The 24018-nt window shown below is 38.3% G+C and overlaps 1 protein-coding gene across 2 annotated transcripts; it reads left to right on the top strand.

Annotated features, from left to right (window-relative positions):
* On the top strand, positions 1-22514 carry klhl4 (kelch-like family member 4; the record flags this gene model as incomplete). 2 transcript variants are annotated; one of them, XM_079228946.1, is made up of 11 exons in its annotated part: positions 1-461; positions 8823-8966; positions 10188-10324; positions 10666-10862; positions 13249-13461; positions 15047-15233; positions 15322-15546; positions 17389-17551; positions 19511-19723; positions 21951-22122; positions 22455-22514. In XM_079228946.1, the coding sequence occupies 11 exons, from the start codon at positions 1-3 to the stop codon at positions 22512-22514; spliced, it is 2172 nt and encodes a 723-aa protein (XP_079085072.1). The 2 variants fall into 2 exon arrangements, with proteins under 2 accessions (XP_079085072.1, XP_079085071.1); XM_079228945.1 differs by having other exon boundaries at positions 8799-8966.
* Positions 22515-24018: the final 1504 nt, after the last annotated feature.

The following is a 24018-nucleotide window of genomic DNA, read 5'->3' as shown; positions in this document are numbered from 1 at the left end:
ATGTCTGTGTCGGGGAAGAAGGAATTTGACGTGAAGCAGATCCTCAGGCTCCGCTGGCGCTGGTTCAGCCATTCATCCCAAGGTTCAGCTGGCGGTGGAGGAGGTGGTGGTGGCGGGGTGGGAGGCTACATCCAGCAGGATGGCCTGGATCACAGAGGAACAGCTGTCCAGGGCCGGCTGAAGAGTCACTCACGGGAAAGAGGTGTTGGAGGACTACGGAAGACTAACAGCCCGGTCCACAGCATCTTGGCTCCGACGCCAGGGCCCACACCTGTCTATGTCAGAGCAGGTCAACAATCATGGCACCATCCGCAGAACACCATTCAGGGTCTCCAGGTCAACCAGGAATCTTCAAAGAGCAGCTCCTCACCCAACACCCCAAGAAAAGAGGACGCCATTACTGGCCAGGAAGATGTAGAAAGCAGCACAGTGGAACCTGCAGAGATGGAGGCCAGAGAGAGGTATGACTGTTAGGAGACATTCTTAGGAAACACAGATTTAATATGTGGTGCCGCATCAGTGCTCAGTTAGCGGGAACCAGAATATGGGATGCTATTTTGGGACGACATGGTTCCCTCACATTTCATAGTGAAAGTATAGCTTCTTCATATAATCTGAATCTAATGAGAAAGTCTGATGGCTGAGGCAGCACCTCAGGTTCAAAAAGTAAGACTGTTTTGTTGTAATCAGGAAATACAGCTACACTTAAAATATGTTTTCAACATTTCTGAGACTAAATACATATGTATATGAAGCATATGTCTACAGTATTTTAAGTTAAATATATGCACTTCCAGATCCTTTATTAATCTTAAATTAAACTATTATTTTCCAGTTTACTGTGGCTCGGCAGCTGCCACCATGGCTCACCTAGGGATGAAATGCTCTCCTTGTCCACAGCATGGTAGGCAGGATAAACCAATAAAGCGTCCTTTTAATTATTCATTGGACCAAAAGCCAAGGCTTTCTCTGCTGCCTTGTGTATGCTTTAGTCCAGATTACATGCATTGAATGATTTTGCCTGATTCATTCAGCGTAATTTGTTTTTACACATTACACTATTGCATTATTCCATATAGTTAAAACTGGATTGCGGGAAAGAGACACTACATCATACTAGTCGTATAAAAAGAGGAAGAAGCAGGGAAATCACATGAATTATCTAGACTGCCACGACAACCACTTTATAAGCCAAAAGCTACCATAGCTAGAGGCTAGCACATGTTTTTAAATTTATTTTCTCCTTACATATTTAAAAAAATCCTGATGCCAAACTCTCGGGGTCATATATGTTTTTCTTGCTATAAATTCCACCACCTGCATTTCCAGGTTGTGTTGCCCCCCCATCTTCCCTGTATTGCTACATCTTCTTCTAACAGGTTAGAGCTGTGTGTGTGTGTGTGTGTGTGTGTGTGTGCGCGCACGCGCACTGTCTGGCACAACACTAAAAGCACCTCACATCAAGGATGAAAAGACCAAGTCTCCCTTTTATCTTGTCTGTGACATTCGAAGGTGATTGGTCCTTAAGCATTCCTGGGTGCTTTTGTTCATTGCACCTGGTGATGAAATGAACAATGGAAGTGAACCTGTCTTTTTGTTTTATAAAGCTCACTGTGATAAGGCAGGTAATTCTAAATACATATTCTCTGTCTGCAGCCAAAAATGTGTCAATGTGGATTAAATGAATACCACGGGCAGTGGACTGTCGAGTTCCCTGAACAGAACATGAATTATTCTGAGTTAAGATCCAGTTTTGGAATCAGCTCAACGTTCTGCTCTTCATGTTGGTATAATTGGCAATGTTCATGTTTTGGGGTCCCTAAATGTGAAAAGTACATGCATAAAAGATGTGCCTCCCAGTTAAAATGTGTAACTCTCCGATTCTCAAGGGGCACCTTGACTTCATGTTAGCTTTGTAAACTTATACCTATTATATTTTGACAACGATACTGACATATTAAATGGTCCTGCTCAGGTGGATCATACATGATAGCCTTGCCTCAGCTGTACTTGGTTGTAGTGATATACATCTATGAATTTGATAATCAGTTGTTGTTTTAGACAGTATTTTAATTGTTTGAATTTTTTCTGCAACCCAAACTGTTAACAATGTACAAAGACTTTAAATCACCCATTCTTCTAAATAACAGTATATCTTTAAAAATATTGACAGCCACTTCTTCATTTCATATAAATATAATATATATATATATATATATTTTATATATATATATATATATATATATATTTTATATATATATATATATATATATATATATATATATATATATATATATATATATATATATATATATATAATGTCAGCAACTCTTTTCCATAATTATTAAATCCTGGAATTTGTGTTTTCTTATATTGCAGTGGCTTAAATAGCTGGAATGTGCTGCATCTGTACAGTAGATGTACAAAGTTGCACAGTAAACTAGACCAGTGACTGCATGACTCATGGCTTGCATGTTCTTCGGCGGCTATGCAGATGTGTGGATGCCACTGAGATATGCACATTCATTTACTCCACCAGCTGGGTGGCCCTATTATGTCTCACATCATAAATCCTTGACACATTATTTGTCACAATCCCTTAGGCTGAAGGAAGAAATGAGTTCTGCTGGCTGTGAAAAATACAAGTGTTAGCCGTTCTTCTGTAGTTGTAAAATATGTCAGTCATTTTGTGGTACGTGCCCCTCAGCAATTAGTTTAATTCACACAATGTCTATAAGAAATCATCTTATTTAATTTGTTCATTTGTTTGGCTTCTCACTTTTGTTATTATTATTAAAGATTACGGTCAAACTGAACTAACTGACAAAGTCAATGAAAACAGCTACTCCTAACTTGTGGTGGTATCTTTTTGGATGGAATAAACAATGTGAACATATATATATATATATATATATATATATATATATATATATATATATATATATATATATATATATATATATATTTAGGATTCAGCTTGACCTTAAAAAATTATGTTTGATATTATTATGCTTATGGGTCAATCCAAATCTTCGCATTGGTTCACAGGTATGTATATGGCATGAAGGTTCTTGGAAACATTAACATTGAGTTAATGAAACCATTTGATTGTTGTATTTAATGGAGCTAATTAGGTTTTGTAGCACATTCTAAAAATCTGCTTCGATGCCATAAACTACTAAAGATAAATCAAGCACATTTATGTTGTGGATTATGCCGGTATAATTATTCTCATTAGAGTTAGAGTTAGAGTTGTCAAACATAGTAAAATAAGTAGCAGATAACATGTTGTTTTTCACCTTTGCTCCTAATGCTCTATAGTAATCTCTATACCATATATTTGTTGTGTCCTCATGACTCTCATCCAATAACCTCTCCCCATCATTGGCAGAGAATATATGACAGGCGTTAACCTGAATGGAATGGAAACCCTGACCTCTCCCACATGAACACTAACAGAGGCTTGAGTCAGCGGGCTGTTACTTTGAATGATATCTCAATCCCCTTTCCACCGCCTTGGAGAAGAAATACCACCACCTCTCACACTGTCAACAGCAGTAATTCAGATATTTGCTGGATGTCTCATAACACCACAAGGCTTATAGGGTCTTGGTCTGGTTGTGACACATCCAGCGGAGGTGTCTTTAAGAGCCTGTAAATTGCAAGATGCAGTATATCTGTTAAAATCTCAAAATATCATCCTCAGCGGTGTAAAGATTTTGTATTTCTCAAATGATTGATTCTGAGCGTTCTTTAACTTCGCCAAATCAGCATTCTGTTCACAACAAGGCCACCTCTGATGGAAGCTAAACATCAAGCCAGAGTTTTCTGTAGACCCATCTTTTGCTTTTGCAGAAGGCAGTAAACAGAGATACAGAAGAATGCTGGACACATTTCTCATTTCTGCTAAAATGCAGATCAGTCATTTTTACCCCCAAATGGATCTAATTCAAAGGAAATAATCCCTGAAACAGCTTTCTATGAATTTCTCATGGACACTATTATTAGGGGCCATGACTTCCTTCAACACTTTCTAAGGCATTCTGTAATTTGCACAGAAAATGAATCACAGAGTCATGGACAACTGTAATCAAGTACTAAATCAACTAAACTAACTGTTTTAGGGTATCCACCAATCTAAATTGCAAATGCACAAAGGATCTAAATATCTGGATCTATACAAATCTAATATATACAGTAGACCATGGGTGTCAAACTAATTTTAGTTAAGGGGCCACATACTGCCCATTTTGATCTCAAGTGGGCCAAACCAGTCATAATAATAATAACTCATACACAATGAGAATATTTCTCTATGTTTAACTCATTTGTGGAGGTTTTTTGATGATAAACCCTATTTTAAGGTCTTTCTACAATAAATTAGAAAAATAAAGACCAAAAATTCAGACATCAGCCCACTGTTTATCTGCCTGGGCTCTCCTCTGCAGATTCCCTCGCTTTGTGGCGCGTTTGTGACGCCACTTTCATGACGTGATCTATTTTTAACGACTTGCAATAAAATGCCTCGCGGTGAAAAATACAGTGGAATGTCCAAAAACGTTATCCTCCATTCGCCTTTTTTTCTCCTAATCATTGATGGTGATCCGTCTGTAGCCACACTGACAGCACGGGTCCAGGCCACTCCGACCCGGTCCAGCACTTCAACGAGAGCGCTAACAATGTAATTCGCTGTAGTGGTGTCTGTCATGGGTATCAACTCAAGGAACTCCTTGGTGACTGCCAAAATCGAATCAACACCACGAATGAATACGGTTAGTTGAGCAACATCTGTAATGTCAGTGCTCTCATCGATTGCAACTGAAAATGCTACAAATTACTTTACTTTATGCTTCTTTTGGCTATCCAAATCTGCTGAAAGATCGGAAATCCTATCCGTCACAATATTCTCGTTAGGCTAATGTTGGCAAAAGCCTGTCACATATATATATATATTTATATATATATATATATATATGTATATATATATACATATATATGTGTATATATATATATATATATATATATATACACATATATATATACATATATATATATATATTTATATATATATACGTATATATATATGTTTATATATATATATATATATATATATATATATATATATATATATATATATATATATATATATATATATTTTCTTTTTAACAATTATCCGGCAGGCTGAGCTGGACCCCCTGGCGGGCCAGAACCGGGCCGTATGCTTGACACCCCTGCAGTAGACCATGTGCAACCCTTTAATTATGTGGGTTACTTTGTTTACCCACTAAAATTAGATGCTGATTAATTACGGGCAATCCAACAATGATAACAGTCTCATACACAATGCAAGTTAACCTGCCATCAGCAAGGCAGTGACGAGCGTTCTGCTAAAATCTGCAATTTTTTCACTTACAGGGTGCCATCACACACACACACACACACACACACACACACACACACACACACACACACACGCTCAGCATTGTAATCACAGTTAATCTATGGACAAGGACCAAAAATCGCAATTTGGAATTAAGATTTGCATGTCAATACCATTCAAATGTACTATACATTTCCAAGGCAATTCCAGTATTAATATGCTGTGCGTAACAACAGGAAAAAATGCTGTTTTGAAATTCATTCATCTCCTGGCACATTATTCCTCAGTGGCTCGAAGCAGATATTTCACTTAAGTGTGCAAGTCAGTTATGGAGAATTTCATTATTAAACGAACAGATATTTTAACTGCTGGTTTTTCATTTTCACTGTCATGATTTCTTCTCTGGATACAGTTTATTAATATTCAAATAAGGGAATTGGTATGCCACCTGAGATGTTCATTAGCTGTTCGTAGACATTCTGCTGACATGCACACCATCACTTCTTCTTTACGACGTGCACGGTTTTGGAAAAGCTATAAGGAAGCGATTTTTCATTTCTGCATGTGGCAATTTTCTCCTGCACTCTCTAACATATAGTGCTTGCTGGCCACATTTAGAGCAGATTCCAAAAGACATGGTTCCTGTATGCGCCTCCATTTCATCCATCATTATCAATATAAAGGATGACCGGTATAACATTGGTATCAGAAGAAGAATGTCTTCTGCGAAGCCTTGTTGAGAGTAAAGAGCGGAGAGCAAAATCTATTTCTGCATAGAGTTATCATCCCAACCTCACTGCTGGGATCAAGTTATTACAATCAGTGTATATATTTCTCTCAACACAAAGCAGAATGACAGCAATACCGACTGTCAAAGCACAGCGGCATAAAGATCTCATGGAATATATAGACGTGGCACATGCTGCATGAGGCTTTGTAGGAGTTGTTGGATTCTCAACCCAACCCAAGCTACTCAGCAGCCTTCTGGGCCAAATGGCTGTTATAATCCATTTTGAAAAAGACATTTCCCATTTGGCCCAGGCAGGCACGACTTTCCCATTTGTAGAGGGATGGAGTTGACACTAGTTGGGATAAGACTGAGATTTTCAGCAACATGTCTGACTCATAACCTTTATAGATAGGGGCTAATCCTGACTGACGAAAGCACATCTTGAATCATCTGGCCCTTCATTTAGGTTGGCAGTTTCCTCACAGTAACAAGTCAGACTGATTACAGTGGACAAAATAATATTAAACATGACATGTTGATATTCTAAATACCTCCTCTGTATTATTGTCAATTAGTATCTTTTTGTATTAGCACTGTATCTTGTGCTCAAAATATAGCATTTGGAGATTCTATAGCACATCCTTAAAACAGGCTCCAAAAACACAGTTTCTGCTTCACCTGAACAGCTTGTTAGAGTTGTTGAATATGCAGTGTCTTTTCTCAGACCCGATCATTCCCATTGTGTTGTGATATCTTTGGGAAGGTGTGAGGAGCAAATAAAAAGACTTTGCTCACTAAAGTAAACGTCATGTGTGTATGATAAGGTCGGATTGTATTCTTTCATATTGACTAGTTTACCTTCTCGTTGTTCTAGGAATGCGAGTAAGTTCATTGAAACAAGAAATCTATAGCCTGTTAGAGTCTGTGACTCTCTTTAAATTGCTTAGTAATATGCAATGTACAGCAATGTCCCTACAGCAGTTTCTCTGGAGCAAGGTGTTCTGGGGCTTTAGTGCCTCAATAAAATTGGGCTATACTTCTGATGATCCAACCCTCTACTATAAGCGAAATATACCCCACAGAGAAATTTACTGCTCCCTAGAATGTGATACCAAAGCAATTAGTGTCGGAGAGATTGGTAGGCATGAAAAATCCTTACAGCATGCCTTGGAGCCAATAGAAAGGCAATGCATCTCAGTTTTACGGCCCTATTGCGTATTCAGTCTTGTTTGGTGTTCCTCTCCAAGACTCCAGAGTCAGTGGGGAATAATCGTGACAGGGCAATAAATTACTCTCGCATTTAGCATAAAGTCTCCCCATAAAGATTAGACTATAGGACGATGCAGTGACTAGAGGGCGATATAAACAATTCCCAGAAGGAAAATGTTGTTGCTTTTGGTAATCAAAAAGGAGAAAGTCACACACTCTGCTGAAAACTTTTCAATAGTGTGTTAATCAGGACATTGATAAGACCCCATCCACCCCTCTTGTGTTATCAATCTTGGTATGTGCCAGTAGTGTGCTGCCAAGCATGACAAGGTTTTCAGTTCATTTGTATTGACAAATCTGTAACTTTCCTAGTTTATGCAGCTCTCATATCAGCGTATGACTGGTATTGAGTGGGGACATAAAGTGTTGACTTAAATAACTGTGACTTTTTTTTTCTTGAGCACAATCAGTCTTTACACAGCTGCAGGACTGTGAGATGACAGTAAATTCCCTCTGAGAGGTGTCTTGGGTCTGTTTATGTAGCGGAACAAACAACTCTAAATGTCAATGAGTGGACTTTCTCTGTGAAGGACACAAAATAGTTTGGGCTGCATTATTTTCCACGAGTCTGAGGGATTACTTGGGTGCCTGTAGAACAACATGTAATCTAGCAGCCCATGGGGACAGGGACTCAGCCTCGCCACAATGCTGCAAGGAACAGGCTTGTTCACTTGTTAAGTCCCTGTCTTTGGAAAACCCACGTGCACACACAGATATGCAGATGCACACAATAAAAGACACCAAGGCATAAACACATAAAGACACACAGGGGAATTCTGTCTGGGAAGCTGTTGATTGTGGTGCTTGCTTGTCCCATTAGACTGCATCATTTAGTTATCGACTTATGTACGGAGTTTAGTCCATAACAGTTTTAATTTCAGCTTAGAGCAGCAAGAAAGATGCAGAAACACCGCAGGGAATAAAGGAGTCAGGACTGCCATGTGTCCGAATAAGCTCTTTTGTGTCATAAATCATTTCTTATCTTGCTGTGTCCAGCGTTTAATTTTTTAAAAATGATTTCATACTTATGATAGTAGACTGGGAGAAGTAACAGTGGGTAAAATGTATTAATTCACTTAATTAATTAACTTAATCAATTAGTTTCCCTCGATAACATGTCTGTTTATTTTACCTGAAGGGTCCAATGTTGTTGTTGTTTGTCTGCATTCTGTGAAGTCCCCATCAAGTGAAGTTATTTGTTAAGGTTCACTTTTTCTTACACATGTCGATATCCAAAACAAACGATGGGCTTAATGCAACAAAACCTTCTCGGGTTATTGAGAGAAGACTTCATGCAATGTTCTAAAGGACAAATGGCTCCTGGTACAATAGCCAAATGTTCAGATAGTACGGAATGCAAAGATGACACACAGACAGGGTCTATTGCTTTTGTCTATACATCTCTCCTCTCATCCACAGGTTGGCTCTGAACAACTTCTCCAGAATGAACACCAACTCCTCTGATGAGTTTTTCCAGGCCACAAATCATGCGGAACAGACTTTCCGGAAGATGGAGACCTACCTCCAGCACAAGCAGCTGTGTGATGTCCTCTTAATAGCAGGGGATCATAAGATACCCGCTCACAGGTTGGTGGTCGTGTCCTCCTTGATTCCATTAATTACACCTGCATCGGTTTGATTTAGGCGATACAGAAGCTTCCCTTCATTTTGTTGTTGATGCAAGTGTTCAGTCTTTGGTCAAGACAGCAGTTTGTATTCTTAAATACAAACTGTTAAATACATCGCAGTCCATCTGAGGAATAATCAAATAATCTTTGAAATGCAAAGCAAGATTGTCCTGATTTTCAGGTGACAGAAAAGATATGCAAACTCCATGTTCACTGGTTTGCATCTAAATAATGCACATTGCTGTGATCTAATTACACTTCTGCCCTTCCTCATTTCCACATTACATTTGCAACGTGGAAGAGCACGGTGATCTAACACACATGGTGGTGTCAATATTTGGGCTTCCAGCCCTCGGCTGAATGGCATGACAGGAAATCTCCTGAATGCAGAGAGGCATCACGTTCGCTGCATCACATTCGCTGAGTGCATGCGCTTGTTTATGTCTGCCTGCCAGCATATGTTGTTAGTTCATTCAGATAGAGTCACGAAACAGAACCCAGAATTCTCCACAGAGAGAGAAAGAAGTATCAGTCACTGACATAGTCGGCCTGATTCAATGTGGCTTTGTATTTGTTCATAGGACACAACCAAGTAAATCAGGGATGGTGTGAAAAAATGAATTAAACATGACATAATAAGTATATATATATATATATATATATATATATATATATATATATATATATATATATATATATATATATATACAGACACCACAACATTATGGAAATATGGGATTAGACTCTTGGACTGTGTCACTAAATCTCAGTTCCTTGTGTCGCCACATGTTCTCCTTTCCAACATGAATCAACCCCTGTTTTGTGTGAGCTATACAAAATATTTTTACAAAATTACAAGTCTGACCAGTGTAGCTATTTGCAACACGGAGTATGTGGGGTAATTTAATTTATCATACACTGACAAAGTAGATTGACAGCGAATGTGTGGGAACAGTACCACATTAAATTATTCAACCAATAATACAATGTGATACAATATACATACTACAATGTTCGGCCCTTTTCTTCTTTCTTGATGATGCAAAACTACATTTGAGGAGACACAGACTAAGGATTTATTCACTAACCACTCAAAATAATTAGCATATAGACTTCCCGTAGACATGCAAACTCATGTGCGGTACAAGAGCATTAATTCACTGCGTTTTCTTGATGACAGACTGGTCCTGAGTGCCGTGTCGGACTACTTTGCTGCTATGTTCACCAGCGACGTGAGAGAGGCAAAGCAGGAGGAGATCAAGATGGAGGGAGTCGATCCAGAGGCCCTCAGATCCCTGGTTCATTTTGCCTACACCGGTGAGTGCTTGTAAAGACATTCACTAGCTCTTGTAAGTAGTTATGAGATTTCTGAAATCCAGCATGATTAAAATGGATCAATAAGGCAATTCATCCCTGGGCTGACTGACTGGGCAACACTTAAACATAGCGGTGCTTTATTCTGCAACACTAATCCCTTTTGAGAAGCGCTGTTGGGAAAATCCATATCCACAGTGTTAAAATTTTAAAATAGGGTAAAATTACAGAATGATGATTAACCAGTATGTTCGATTGCAATACTTCTCCCACCGCTGTTTTTAACATTATGGTTAGCTCCAGTTGTGACGTAAAAATATGTTTTGGTTGTCCTGACATTGCAGGCGTCCTTGAGCTGAAAGAGGAGACCATTGAGAGTTTATTGGCGGTCGCTTGCCTCCTCCAGCTTTCACAAGTCATCCAGGTTTGCTGTAACTTCTTGATGAAACAGCTGCATCCTTCCAATTGCCTGGGAATACGCTCCTTTGCAGACGCCCAAGGCTGCGTGGACCTGCTCAATGTGGCTCATAACTACACCATGGTAGGAGGGCGATTAGCGCTATACCACATTTACATGGCAGGGGTGGGCTAAATTATTCATTTTGGAAGAAGAGATCACACTCTCAAGTGACTCTTCATTGCATGAATACACAAGGGGAGCTGTGGTAATGAAACAGTAACACAAGTATTTTAAAATGTGGTTTAATTAACACTACGTGTACTGAAAGGCAGCCCACACAGTGAATAACATTTACTCTGCTGCATGTGATCTAAGCCTTTTTTGATTAGTATTTTCAATATAACCTGTGTAATAACCAATGTTTTGTGAATGCAGTGTACTATATATGTATATATATATATATATATATATATATATATATATATATATATATATATATATATATATATATATATATATATATATATAAATATACACACACACACACACTTGGTATACTGTATATAATACATTTCAATATGTATGTCTGTCCTCTGTTTTGAGGCTATTTAATTCAAATAACCTGTACAGGTGTGAACTGTCAGTGTCTTGGTTATTTATATTATCTAATTTCAGTGAAATAGAAATGTAATAGTTTCATGCTCTCACTTTGGTTTTGTGGCTGTCAGTACGAGATACCACGTTGCTTCACATTGATTAGTGCACTGCCAGACTGTGGCTTCTATATATTTATGCAAGACATATTTGCATTTGATTAAGATTCATGCACATATTTGTCAGATAATGTCTTGTTTGGTCACGCACAAGTGACAGCATGAGGCAGACTTTATCTCCGAGAGAACATCTGCTTAGTCTGTTTACATAGATCCATCCAGGGCCAGTAGGTTAATCTAATCATCAAACTGCACAAGAGGTTCAACTTCCTGTTCAATCGCTTCAGTAATGAGCAGCGAGAGCTGTGGGCTCCCACAAAGTCCGTCCTCTGGTTTGTGAGTGGAGCAAGTTGTGTTTTGATAAGCTTGCTTTTCCTGTTTGAGCAAGGCCTGAGATCCGCCCCCAACATCCTTTTCCTTTATGAAAGAGTTGCCCTTTTATGTTGCAGTAGATGAAAACATGTATTGTTTTATTGTTTGGGATGACAGTATTTCTTTACAGCAATACAACTATATTTAGTCTGCTCCTGTCAGAAATAATAATGAATACTACAGAATTTCTTCTTTTTTTTTATCAATGAATCCAAATGAAAAGAAATTGCAAAACATAGCAATCTGTCTTTGCCAGCCTCTGCCAAATGCATGGTAATCAACATGTTCTTAAAAAGTAATTCTCTCAGCTTCACTCCCATTAACATCAGTGTTCCTCCTCCTCAGAAAACACTGTTATTACGCAATTACTCTTTTGCAGTAGTTAAATCAATTAGTATCCTCTCCCGCTGATCTTGTTTTCCAAGCAGTTTACCCACCAATGAGTTTGCCAGCATCTAAAAACCCATCCTTTTAAATGCATGTAAAGCAAACTCGGTTGAGCTTTCAGTTTTGTTGTCAGCTGTTCGGGACTGGTAATTACAAATAATTGGTCTAAAGCAACGTCAAAGAGTTGGATGGCATTCCTCCCTCAGTGCTACCACAACAGATCAATAGATGTCCCTCACTTCATTAAGGATGCCAGTGTCGAGCTCTGAAAACTCACTCTCATAATAGATTGGACAGAGACTCTGTAATTTGTGGCAAGTTGATGATCAATAGCCTGCTTGTTTTTCTTAATTGTTGAGCATCCAGTCTCAGTTTTTTAAGCAGCTTAATAATTAATGCTCAGCTGCGTTTTTGATGAAGGAACCAGGGCGTGATTATAGCCAAGGAGTGCTCCGTATGTCCTTTGTGTGTTTTAATGTTGAATATAATTTACTGTAGAGGCAAGAGGGTGTAGCATTGTTTCTAATGGAACTGCCCAGAGACAATGTCCTTGAAAAGGTAGCCATGCAGTGCTGTAATATCGCCTGGGCTTCTGGCCAGTAAATGGATGATCAATCTTAAGAAAGACAATAGAGAAATGCTTCCACAAAAACATAGAGCTGGACACTGTATTGGTGTGATGGTAATGTTGGTGTGAAGTGCTTCTCTGTTTCTCATTAAGCATTTAATATTGGTTTAATGGTGTACAATCAGAAGCAAGAGAGATACTTTATGTCAGATTGATTTGTAGCCTGCAGTTCATTGATGTTAAGTGAAACTATTTCATCTGTTCATTCAACATGTACTGTAAGAGAGTATTTTTACAATTAGTTATATAATACATTGTCAATAAATACCTAATAAATTGTCATTCTCTATCCATTTGAACTCATTGTCCTTTACCTCTCTGTCCTTGTGCCATCCTCATATAGAAACACAGCCACACACACACCAAGCGTACTCCTCAGCTAATGACTGATGATTATCTCCTCCTACCCGTCTCCTCTGCATTCCAGGAACACTTCCTGGAGGTCATTCAGAACCAGGAGTTCCTGTTGCTCCCCACGGCTGAGATTGTTAAACTGCTTTCCAGCGATGACATCAACGTCCCCGATGAGGAGACCATCTTCCAGGCTTTGATGATGTGGGTGCGGCACGACATCCAGCATCGACAACAGGACCTTGGGGTGCTTCTCGCCTTCATCCGCCTGCCTCTTCTTCCTCCACAGGTGAGATAGCGGGTAAAGGGGTAGAGATGGTAAGAAAACGGTATGATCAGGATCATATATTCTGTGCTTTTGCCTGGATAAGATCCAGGATATAAAATGCACTTTTTTGTTGTTCAAAATGTTATATTTAGCATTTCAGCTTGAAAGACGATCCAATCAATGAATCAACCAATTGTTTAAGTACCACACATTTACTGCAAGAGAACCACCTTGTTCAACCTCAGTCTTGCAATTGAGCACAGAAAAGCAATGAACTACTGCATTGTCAATAATCACTTTGTTTATGTTCATGGCTGAAGAAAAAAAAATTCCCCTCTGAGTGGTAAATCAAACTGACAGCATGACAGATACGCATTCATTTTTATATGCATTGTCAGACTATGCTTACTTATGTTTGAATTATCATTGTTTAAAATACAGCACTGCAACTCATGTTTTATGAATGCTGTATTTCTGAGAATAAGCATCGTTTTACAACTGTGCGATGTCTACCTAAATTGTAACATCTGCCTCTCGGGACTACAGATGAAAAATAGCCTCTTAGCTGACCCTGGCGCATTTACAGAAATGTTTTTATTTATATGCACTATCCCTTATCAAATAAACCAAAGAAAGAAAAAAACATATCCAGATATGAATTTGTGGCAGATCTAAATATGAAAATATCTCCCTTTTTTAATTTTTTGTAGCTTAATTTTTACTTACAGATCTCCAAAACAAATTTTGTACACACTAATTTGTGTGCTCTATTTTTTACTTCATATTCGGTGAATACATACAGGAAAAATAACAACTATGCATAACATTGCTGTCTGCAAACATCAATAAAATTATTGTTTTTATGAATACAAATTATATGGAACATATGATCAGAAACACAAGTTATCTCATCTATTGGGTCGGGAGATATTGTTGGTCGTGGTTCACATAAACAGAAATAAATCACTGTATTTGTCAAAACCGATACTTTAGTTTAGTTAAAATTGAAAAGATGAGCAGACTAGTGCCCACCCCCTGACATTACTTGCATGTATACTAAGATCAATTGTTAAAAAAAACTTAATTCATGAAAATAAAACATGTGGTGATATATTGAATGTCATTAAAAACATGTTCTCTTTTAAAAGCTACTACTTCGATCAGTAGTATGAGGCTCAATATTATATAATGGTACGATCTTTAAGACTCATAAGTGGGTATTTTCCAAAAGAATTGGTGAGCTATTATCCAGTCAGATACACAATATGACTACTGTAGCTACAAATAGCTTCATGAAAATACTGATTTCCTGCACTTAACATAAACCATATGATTAAAGTATTGCTGTTCCAACAACTGAAGATCTATTTATCTACAGGGTGTTGTGTTACTTGTGTTTATATTGTTTTTAAACTGCCCTCACTCTTACATTTAATCATACATAAGTCATTCTACATGAGACTAACCTGGCTTTAGATTAACAGGCATTTCATTATATGTCTTTAAAGGTGATTTGTAGAAACATGTGGCACTTTTTCTACACATTATATCTTGAATACATTATTTCTTACAATGCAGCTTATTAAAGTGATCCCTTGAAATGTAGCTCCTCGCCGATCTGGAAAACAACAAGATGTTCTCCGATGACCTGGAATGCCAAAAGCTGCTGATGGAGGCCATGAAGTACCATCTTCTGCCTGAGAGGCGTCCCATGTTTCAGAGCCCAAGAACCAAACCTAGAAAGTCCACTGTGGGCTCACTTTATGCTGTAGGAGGGATGGATGCTACCAAAGGTTTGGACCACACGCATATATACAGGGGTTATGAATTAACCGCAAGACCGTATATTTCAATTGTGACTTTGTGCGTCTGTGGTTTCAGGCTCCACCACTATAGAGAAGTACGAACTGCGGACTAACACTTGGGTCCAGGTTGGAGTCATGAACGGACGGCGGCTGCAGTTTGGTGTCGCAGTAATAGACAACAAGCTGTATGTGGTCGGAGGGAGAGATGGACTCAAGACATCCAACATGGTGGAGTGCTATAATCCGATCAGTAAAATTTGGTCGACAATGCCTCCCATGTCAACACACAGACATGGCCTTGGTGAGTGTGTCTCGTGAGGCAAATGTAGCTTCACTTATTTGATGAACAAGAAGGTAACACACTGACGCTTTACTTGGGTATTTGCATGTTATGTGACTTTGTTTTCTAGTCCACTTCATCTCAGAGGGAAATATTGTACTTTTAACATCACTATATTTATTATTTAGACTACTTTTCAGATTCTAAAAGAAAAATTATAAACCAACTTTTAATTATGAATTGTAAAAAGTAGTTAAATTGAGGTCCGCTTTAACCGGCTTCAACCAGTGTGCCCTGGTTAACACGCCGCAGGAAGAGAGGACACAGCGGGGTGGGGCGAGCTACTTTGTCTTTTTGAGCTACAATAGAGCCGGTCGCTGCACATCACTGTGGAGAAAATGCGCCAAGAGAGGGCCAGACAGACAACATATTTTTGATTCATTATAAAATTGTGATGGTGGGACAATTGAGACTTTGTCGGTTGCCACAGCCGAGGTAACTACCTTTTATTAGCATGTTTTCAGTGGATCTGTGAAAACACATTCTAACAACTATTTCAAGGATTGAGGTTCTAGCTTGCTGGTGTTATGAAATACCAAAAACTGCAGGGTGAATGCTCAGGAGGTTAACAGCTAAAGTGATGGGAAATAAAAAAATCATACATTTCTTTTTGAGATGTACCTTTGATATTTTCCCATTCCCCTATCAAAGCTTGGCAGGTGGTGCTGGCCCTTCGCTTCCTTTCCCTTCCCTGCCCAATAAATCACATATCAGAAGCATTTTGATTCACAGTTGAAACAGGTCTGGGTAACAGAACAGTGAGATCTTGTCAAAGCATTCAGGTCGCTCACCCAGTGTGGTCAGAGGTATCAGCCAGCCCAGGAGATCACACTGTACAGATTACCCGTGTTGTCTTTGATCTTTCCCGTAGCCAATATCTCTTGCTGCTGTGGCGTGCATATTTTGAGTCTGAATATATTTGAGCTTAGTGTCTATCAACGCCCCTGCCCAACCATTTCCTGCTGTGTGCATTAGGGGTGAAGACAAGAAAAAAGTATTTCTTCATTCCAAAGCCACCAGTCAGTAATAAAAGGAAGTCTCACGACGAGAATTGTTTCTGTCAGACAGTGTTTATGGCATTCAATGTTCTCTGAATGCAGTCTTGCCCTCATGTTCCGTCCAAATAATGGAACTCTCACCAAAGGAAATAAGGGTGGTAATATATAAATCCATTGTGGTAAAACATCCTCTGCTATGTTGCTAGGGAAAACCGCTTTCCTCTGCGACTTGTGAATGAGGACTAACAATGCAGTTTTATAGTCTTCCTGTTTTCTGGATAGATTTGGTCAGTATGACTCACCCTGCCCAGCTCGAACATGAAAAGCATACCTCTGCATCAGCTCTCTCTAAGAACGGTTTCAAGAGAACAAGGGTTTGATTTGGAAATGTCATTCAGTTTCATTGATTGTTCATGATCAACTTAAACACATACACATATTAATACACAAGTATGAAGCACAAGGACTAATGTCACTGTGCAGGGAGCTGAACGGACAGGAAGGACCCAAATGCAGATTTAGAATAATCATAGCCGTGTGTTTGCAGAATGCATCCAAATAAATACCTCTTCGCTCGCCTCCTCCTTTTCAAAGCATTACAGAACTACGGTCACCGTCAGGTGACCTAAAACGCAAAAGTCCATCTGATAGCCAGAGTGTGTGGTGTGTCTGTTCTGGGCTTCTGTAGAAACAGGGCAGTGCAACACAGCAGCCTCTGTGAAGAGGACATGCTCCCTATGTAAATATGAGGGCTCCCATTCCTGCCAATAACTCCCACCTAAATATCTTGTTTCCATTTGTGTAGGTATTGCTGTGCTGGAGGGCCCCATGTATGCTGTGGGAGGCCACGATGGCTGGAGCTACCTCAACACAGTGGAACGCTGGGACCCGCAGGCCCGCCAGTGGAACTATGTGGCCAGTATGTCGACACCACGGAGCACCATGGGAGTCACAGCGCTCAATGGAAAGTAAGTTGCTTTTTCAAACCTACAGACTTGTTAACATAATAATGTTAACAATGTAATAATAATAATAATTTGAGGCAAAATGTAGTGTTGTCCTTTTTCTACTTTGAAATATCATGGGCCCTGAGGTTGAGTTCACTGGCGAGAGACTAAGGAGACAGTTTACCATAAAACAAATTTCAATGTAGAAAATATATATATATATATATATTACAGTGTTAAAATGACCTTACAGTACAACAAGTCTTTGCATTGGTACACATGTTTCAGCCCGTCTCTTCAAAACAGAACTAATGTAATATGCAACTTAGAATAGAGCATGCAATAATAACACGGGTATGATTGTTTAACTTACGTGCACAAGTCCAGGAAAAGCTGATGTGCAGCAGTGGTGCAGTAGTAGTTATACAACATTATGCTTCTTGAATGCTGAATCAACCTTTGTGGTCTGTGTGAGATAAACTACACGGTGGCTGCAGTAGTCGGCAGCTCACAGCAGTGTGGTAATTTATTCAGTAATTTAGACTCTATAAAAGCGAAACACTTTGGATATTTGTATGTATTAATGCCTAACACCACGTTTTGATAGTAAATTAAGCAAAAAACAGACCGTCTCTCAGCTTTATTTAAATAAGTTTGTGTGCCGAAGGAAGAACACGCTTGCTGCTCGGCTACTTCCAGTATTCAGTATTAAAAGCAATGCAGAGTTATTTCTGCATCTAGGTCAAAAATAGACAACAAGGAAACTGTATCCCTTGTGTCTACTTTCTGTCGGGCCTGTGAGCTACAAACACTTAAAACACCGACGTGATTTTTCTGGGAGAGAAGGTAGGAGCTTTTTAATGCTATCCACTGCTCGCTGCTGAATCTTCAAACTCTGTCACATTATCACTCTTCTATCATAATTGTTTACAACCATCTGACAACTGATGTGAGCTACTCCCTTCAGGTCTTGTTTGTTGGTGTGTTTTATTGAGTCAATCATTACAATACAATACAATACAATATTCTATAGAATATACAAAACAGAAAGACTGAAAAGCATGCTTATATATTCCTATCAGGGTTCATACACATTCTGACCAAAGCATACAGTATACCTTAAATGACACAAATGAATGAGAGACAATAGTTTGATTAAAATAATAAACATTTATATAGATGCCTGTATGCATGCCTGCTTATATTTTGAGTGTCTTTCTTTTAAAAGCATATTAATTATTTCAAACTCAGCGTAAATGAACGACATGCACACATGCATATAACACATTTCCATGACTTTTGCAAAACTTTTGGGATTTTATTTTTTTCAAGAACTTGTACAGGCCACGTTTTCCATGACCGTAAGAACCCTGTCCTATCCTAAATTATTATCATCAATTAAATCAGATAATCAACTCGAAATAAAGAAAAAAAAAATATATACATACGTATGTATATGTAAGCCCACCCGACCCGTCTTGAAACACGGACCAAGGAGTCTAACATACTGTGAGACTCTGAGCGCCAGCTATCCTGAGGGAAACTTCGGTATATATATGTATATACATACATATACATATATATATATATATATATATATATATATATATATATATATATATATATATATATATATATATATATATATCTATATATACACATATATCTATATATATATATATATATATACACATATATACATATACATATATATATATATATATTCATATATCTATATCTATATCTATCTATCTATATATATATACATCTTCCATATACATTTCATTCACAGTTGTAACCCTCAAAAATTGTTTTATAAATAATCCTTTTGAAAACCAAAAATGAGTTGACCGTTCTTACATCCATTTTAGCGTTGTTCCATAACTGAACTCCTACAATATAAATACATCTTCATCCGCTAGGACTGTATGCACATGTCAGATGTTAGAGATTTTGAACTCATTTTGTTTCATTTCTTAGACTGTTTGCAGTAGGTGGTCGAGACGGCAGTTCGTGTCTGAGGTCAATGGAGTGCTTCGATCCGCACACCAACAAGTGGAGCATGTGTACTCCCATGGCCAAGAGGCGAGGAGGAGTGGGCGTGGCGACGTACAACAACTTCCTGTATGCTGTAGGCGGCCACGACGCCCCAGCTTCCAACCACTGCTCTAGACTCTCCGATTGTGTTGAAAGGTCGGTAAAAGCTTCTTCTCTGGAGAAAACACACAAGCTTGCAAATGATTCATAAGAGGTTTTGTATTGCAGTTGAATTCAGACGTGGGTTGGGCCGAGGCTGTAAGAACAAAAGGAAGACAAACTCATGATCCCCACCCTGTTCCTGCATTTCGAGACATGTCTGTATTGTACCACAATACTCAATTGAAGAGATCATAGTTTCCACAATGTTTATTATTTCATACTCTCTGGCGCCATCTAGTGGCCGTCATATCCTGAATCTGATGTGACTCCCAGTAGAGCCTCTCCAGTAATAATTCACTGCTCCAAATACCTTCTTGATTTATGTTTCTTTTACCATTCAACGTTTTATTTTAACTTCCATTTACTTTTCAAAATGTTCTCAAATAATAGTAATTACCCTCCAGTGTTTAGTCAATGAGACAGCAATAAAGTGTTCTTTAAAACAACGATTTTACTCACTCAAAGCATTTTGAGTCATTTATATTTTGCATTTTACAGTCGATTATAATATTGTAGCAGTGTCCAATATCAGACAGTATTTCAGTTTTTAAATTAGTATTATTAAAGTACTTTAAAAACCTTAAACTTATTTGCTTAACTCTTAACGTTCTGCCGTCCCGCGGGCGTCCTTTACTGGACATTCTAGTGTACACTGTACCCCCTATTTATAGTTCGGTACGAGTTCGGTATGAGTGCCACATGTTTCTGGAAACCTATGATATGAGCTGTGCAATCCATTTCAAGATCAGACCACCACAGCAGCTACAAACAAGACTTTTGTCAGACAACAACAAACAAACAAACGATAGCAAAAGCCAGGCAACTCACCGATGATGCCTCATATTGATCTATAAATCCATAACATTCCAACAAAAACGGTGTTGTTATGTCGTAAAGGTCCAATAAAAAAAAATCCCATGAATGATTTAGTCCAAAACATGTGATTACATCCATAAATATCCACGAACTGGCATTGCATCATTTCATATCAGCTGGAAGATATGAAAGATTAACGTTTTATTTTTAGAAAAAAAGCAACTTTGCATGAGAGCACAGCTACAAACTCGGTATCAAAATGACCGCTGAAATCTAACATATCTTATGAATCCTCAATTGAACCAATAGGAGCTTCAAATAATCACAACAGGCTTCAGTTTGATGAGAAGAGACAGCTGCTGATAGAGCCTCAGTTTGGCATTGAATTATCATGACAATGCATTTATACTTCATTTTCTCTATGTCAGCAATACTGGTAGTAAATATGAAGAGTACCTCTATACGTTTGCAAGACTATAGGCCTAGTATATAGTATATATATATATATATATATATATCATGAATATCACAGAAAATTAATATTTTACACATGTTTTTCTAATGAAATGTCTAGGTTGTTTTTTCATTTTTAGACTTATCTGCTTTTTACTTAGACTAAATGAGGCTTCAGGCTATGGTTCAATTGTGTTTTCCAGTTCATAAATCCCATTTATAGTGATCTACAGGCATCTATTTGCAAAGAAATGTTCAGGTGGAAATAAAAACCTTATACTTTAGTGTGTTCAAACTTATATAACTCAGTGTCAGCAGCACTTAAAGTGATTCTGGCTATTGAGTGAAAAAAGCTTCAGAGTGTTACCTTTCAAAAGAGACCAAGATCATGCATTTACTCTAAATAGTTCAAGTACAGCTTGCAATTTACTTTGGGTATACCTGGATAGACGTTTTTCGTCAAATTTTACAGGAACACTAAGAGGTTAAAACTGATTGGAAAATGCAGAGGTATTTTAAACTTAACATGAGCACATTATTACATTTATGAATTTTAAAATTACTTCATTATCCAGAAAACACTGAAAGAAAATCATCAAGTGTGACTTCATTGTCCTCATCTTAGCGGTCAACATGGTGGGAAAAAAAAGAAGATAAAAAAGGAGTCAACAACATCTTGCTTCACTCTTGAGTCCAGCTCTCGGTGGATCGAGGAGCCGCCAGCTGCTGTCCAAGAAAAATGTTTGCTTTTAGTTTCAATCTGGCTCCCTGTGTGTGTTGAAAGAAGTTACCATGCAGACATCTGTGATTAAAGAGGGGAGACATCAGGGTGTCTCATTAAGTTGGGATGGGACACGGTTGTCCTCTTGAGATTCATGTTGATTGGTTCATTTACATTTTTTTTTAAGCATAAAATCCATAATGCATGAATAGTCCAAATATTGTATTACAGGTATGACCCAAAGACGGACACCTGGACCACTGTGTCGTCCCTCAGCGTTCCCCGGGACGCAGTGGGAGTTTGCCTTCTGGGTGACAGGCTTTATGCTGTGGGTGGATACGATGGCCAGTCATATCTGAGCACTGTCGAGTCCTACGATGCGCAGAACAATGAGTGGACTGAGGTAATCACATCAACCAATAGTTTATCACAGCTATTAGTATTGTTTTAGAGACACATACAAAATAGGGATCTTTTGACATTCAAAATGGTTAAACTGTTCAATGGAATTGCAGCTTGTTTTTGCCAGAACTGGTTTTAACATCAGGGTTCCCGTTTACACCCTTTGGGAGGATAAATCTGCCGAAGTCACTGAATGCTATCAATATTTTATAGCTTGCTATGTTTTTTCAATCTTCCCTCTGTAACCCTCTTATCTGCATGAAGTAAAATGGAATTATTTTTGAAGAGCGCCTCAGATGAGAGGCTGCATGTTAACCCTCTGTCCTCCTACAGGAGGTCCCTCTCAACATTGGCAGGGCAGGCGCCTGCGTGGTGGTGGTGAAATTGCCTTGAGCGTTTTGTCTCACGACAGCATGGGAAACAAATGAAAGAGCGGCGGAGAAGAGTGGACAAACAAAACAACGGATCAAGGACACATCCTTCGAGAGTCATGTTTTCTTTTTTCTTCTTTAACTCAGCTTTCCATATTTCTCAGAAGGAGACACAGACATAGCCTTGCCCATAAGCCATTGTTTCTATCATTAGTGGACATGCCTGCCCACTGGGGAGGACTTGTTCAGAAACTGGAATGCACTGCACATTCTCCACATTCTTAACCGATCAAGAATTTTCATAGACTTGGCTGAGCTGTAGCAAGTGCTGAGCCTTTGTTGTACTGCTTTGTTATACTAGTTTTTTTGAAACGTTCTGTGTATGTCTGTACAATTAAATGTAAAAGTAACATTTCGAGCAAATAAGCCTGCAGGTTAGTTTACATCTATACAATGACTTTTCTTATCAGTGCCATCACATACAGTACAGTATATTTTGGGGTTTATATTTCACTTTATAGCCACTCAAATGGAAGTTGTTACGATACATAAATGTAACCTTGTTCCTGTGTCTTTCCTTCGTGGGTGGTCTTAAAATATTCTTACTCTTAAGGGAAGAAGACTACTGTGACATTGAGTTTGAAGTACAGGAACGAAATCCAACTTTTTGGTGAATAATATATTTGGACACTTTCTTTTTTTATTGAGCCTGTAGCTACAGAACACCAAAGTCATTTGCTTGTCTTAGAAGTCGTGCTACGCATTATAGGAAAGTTTACAGAATTGTGAATTACAGAAAATATATCATATTGATATTTCATATAGCTGTAGATTTTTGTGAACTTTCTGAAGCTATTATTTGTGTTGATAGAATCATGCCTAAACCAGTGCACTCTGGTGACTACAGTTATTATTATGATTTTGTTTTTATTTCTGTGCATGCTGACTGAGCGAATGTTTTATTTGATTTATACAATAATATATGTCAACATCACTGTCTGTTCTGTATTTTCTAGGATAGGATGCCTTTTGGGTCATGTAGATGATCTTAACCTTCACAACACAAGCATTAGAATAACACATAAGTAACAGCAAATTATGGCTGACTGACACTAGGGTCATTCAAACCAGCATTCTGAGTCCTATGTGCAACATTCGGGAAACTTCATTTTAACAGAATTTCACTAATGTGACTTTGATTAAAATATTTAGGTTCATAATTTGTTTTTCTGCTCATACAAGTTGAAACATTACTAATTTTATCACAATGACAATAATTAGTAATTGTAATTATGACATGATTTTGGGGCCAAATGTTTGTTTTTATCATAATTTTGTATAGCATGCAAAACTATCAATAAAATGTGACTTCAGTCTTCTCTGCATGTTCAAATCCATGTGTAGAGCTGAATGTGGCCCCTCAGCGGGCGGGTTTTGATTTCTCTTGTTCTGCTTTGAGTAAACTAAACTGATTCTTTGACTAAACGGACTTGGAAGCATCTTTGAAGTCGTCATTAACCTCTGTG

This window comes from Taurulus bubalis (assembly GCF_910589615.1).
Source record: "Taurulus bubalis genome assembly, chromosome: 13".
Lineage (NCBI taxonomy): Eukaryota > Metazoa > Chordata > Actinopteri > Perciformes > Cottidae > Taurulus > Taurulus bubalis.
Note: the sequence above shows the minus strand (reverse complement) of the source record. Positions and strands in the feature narration are given on the sequence as shown.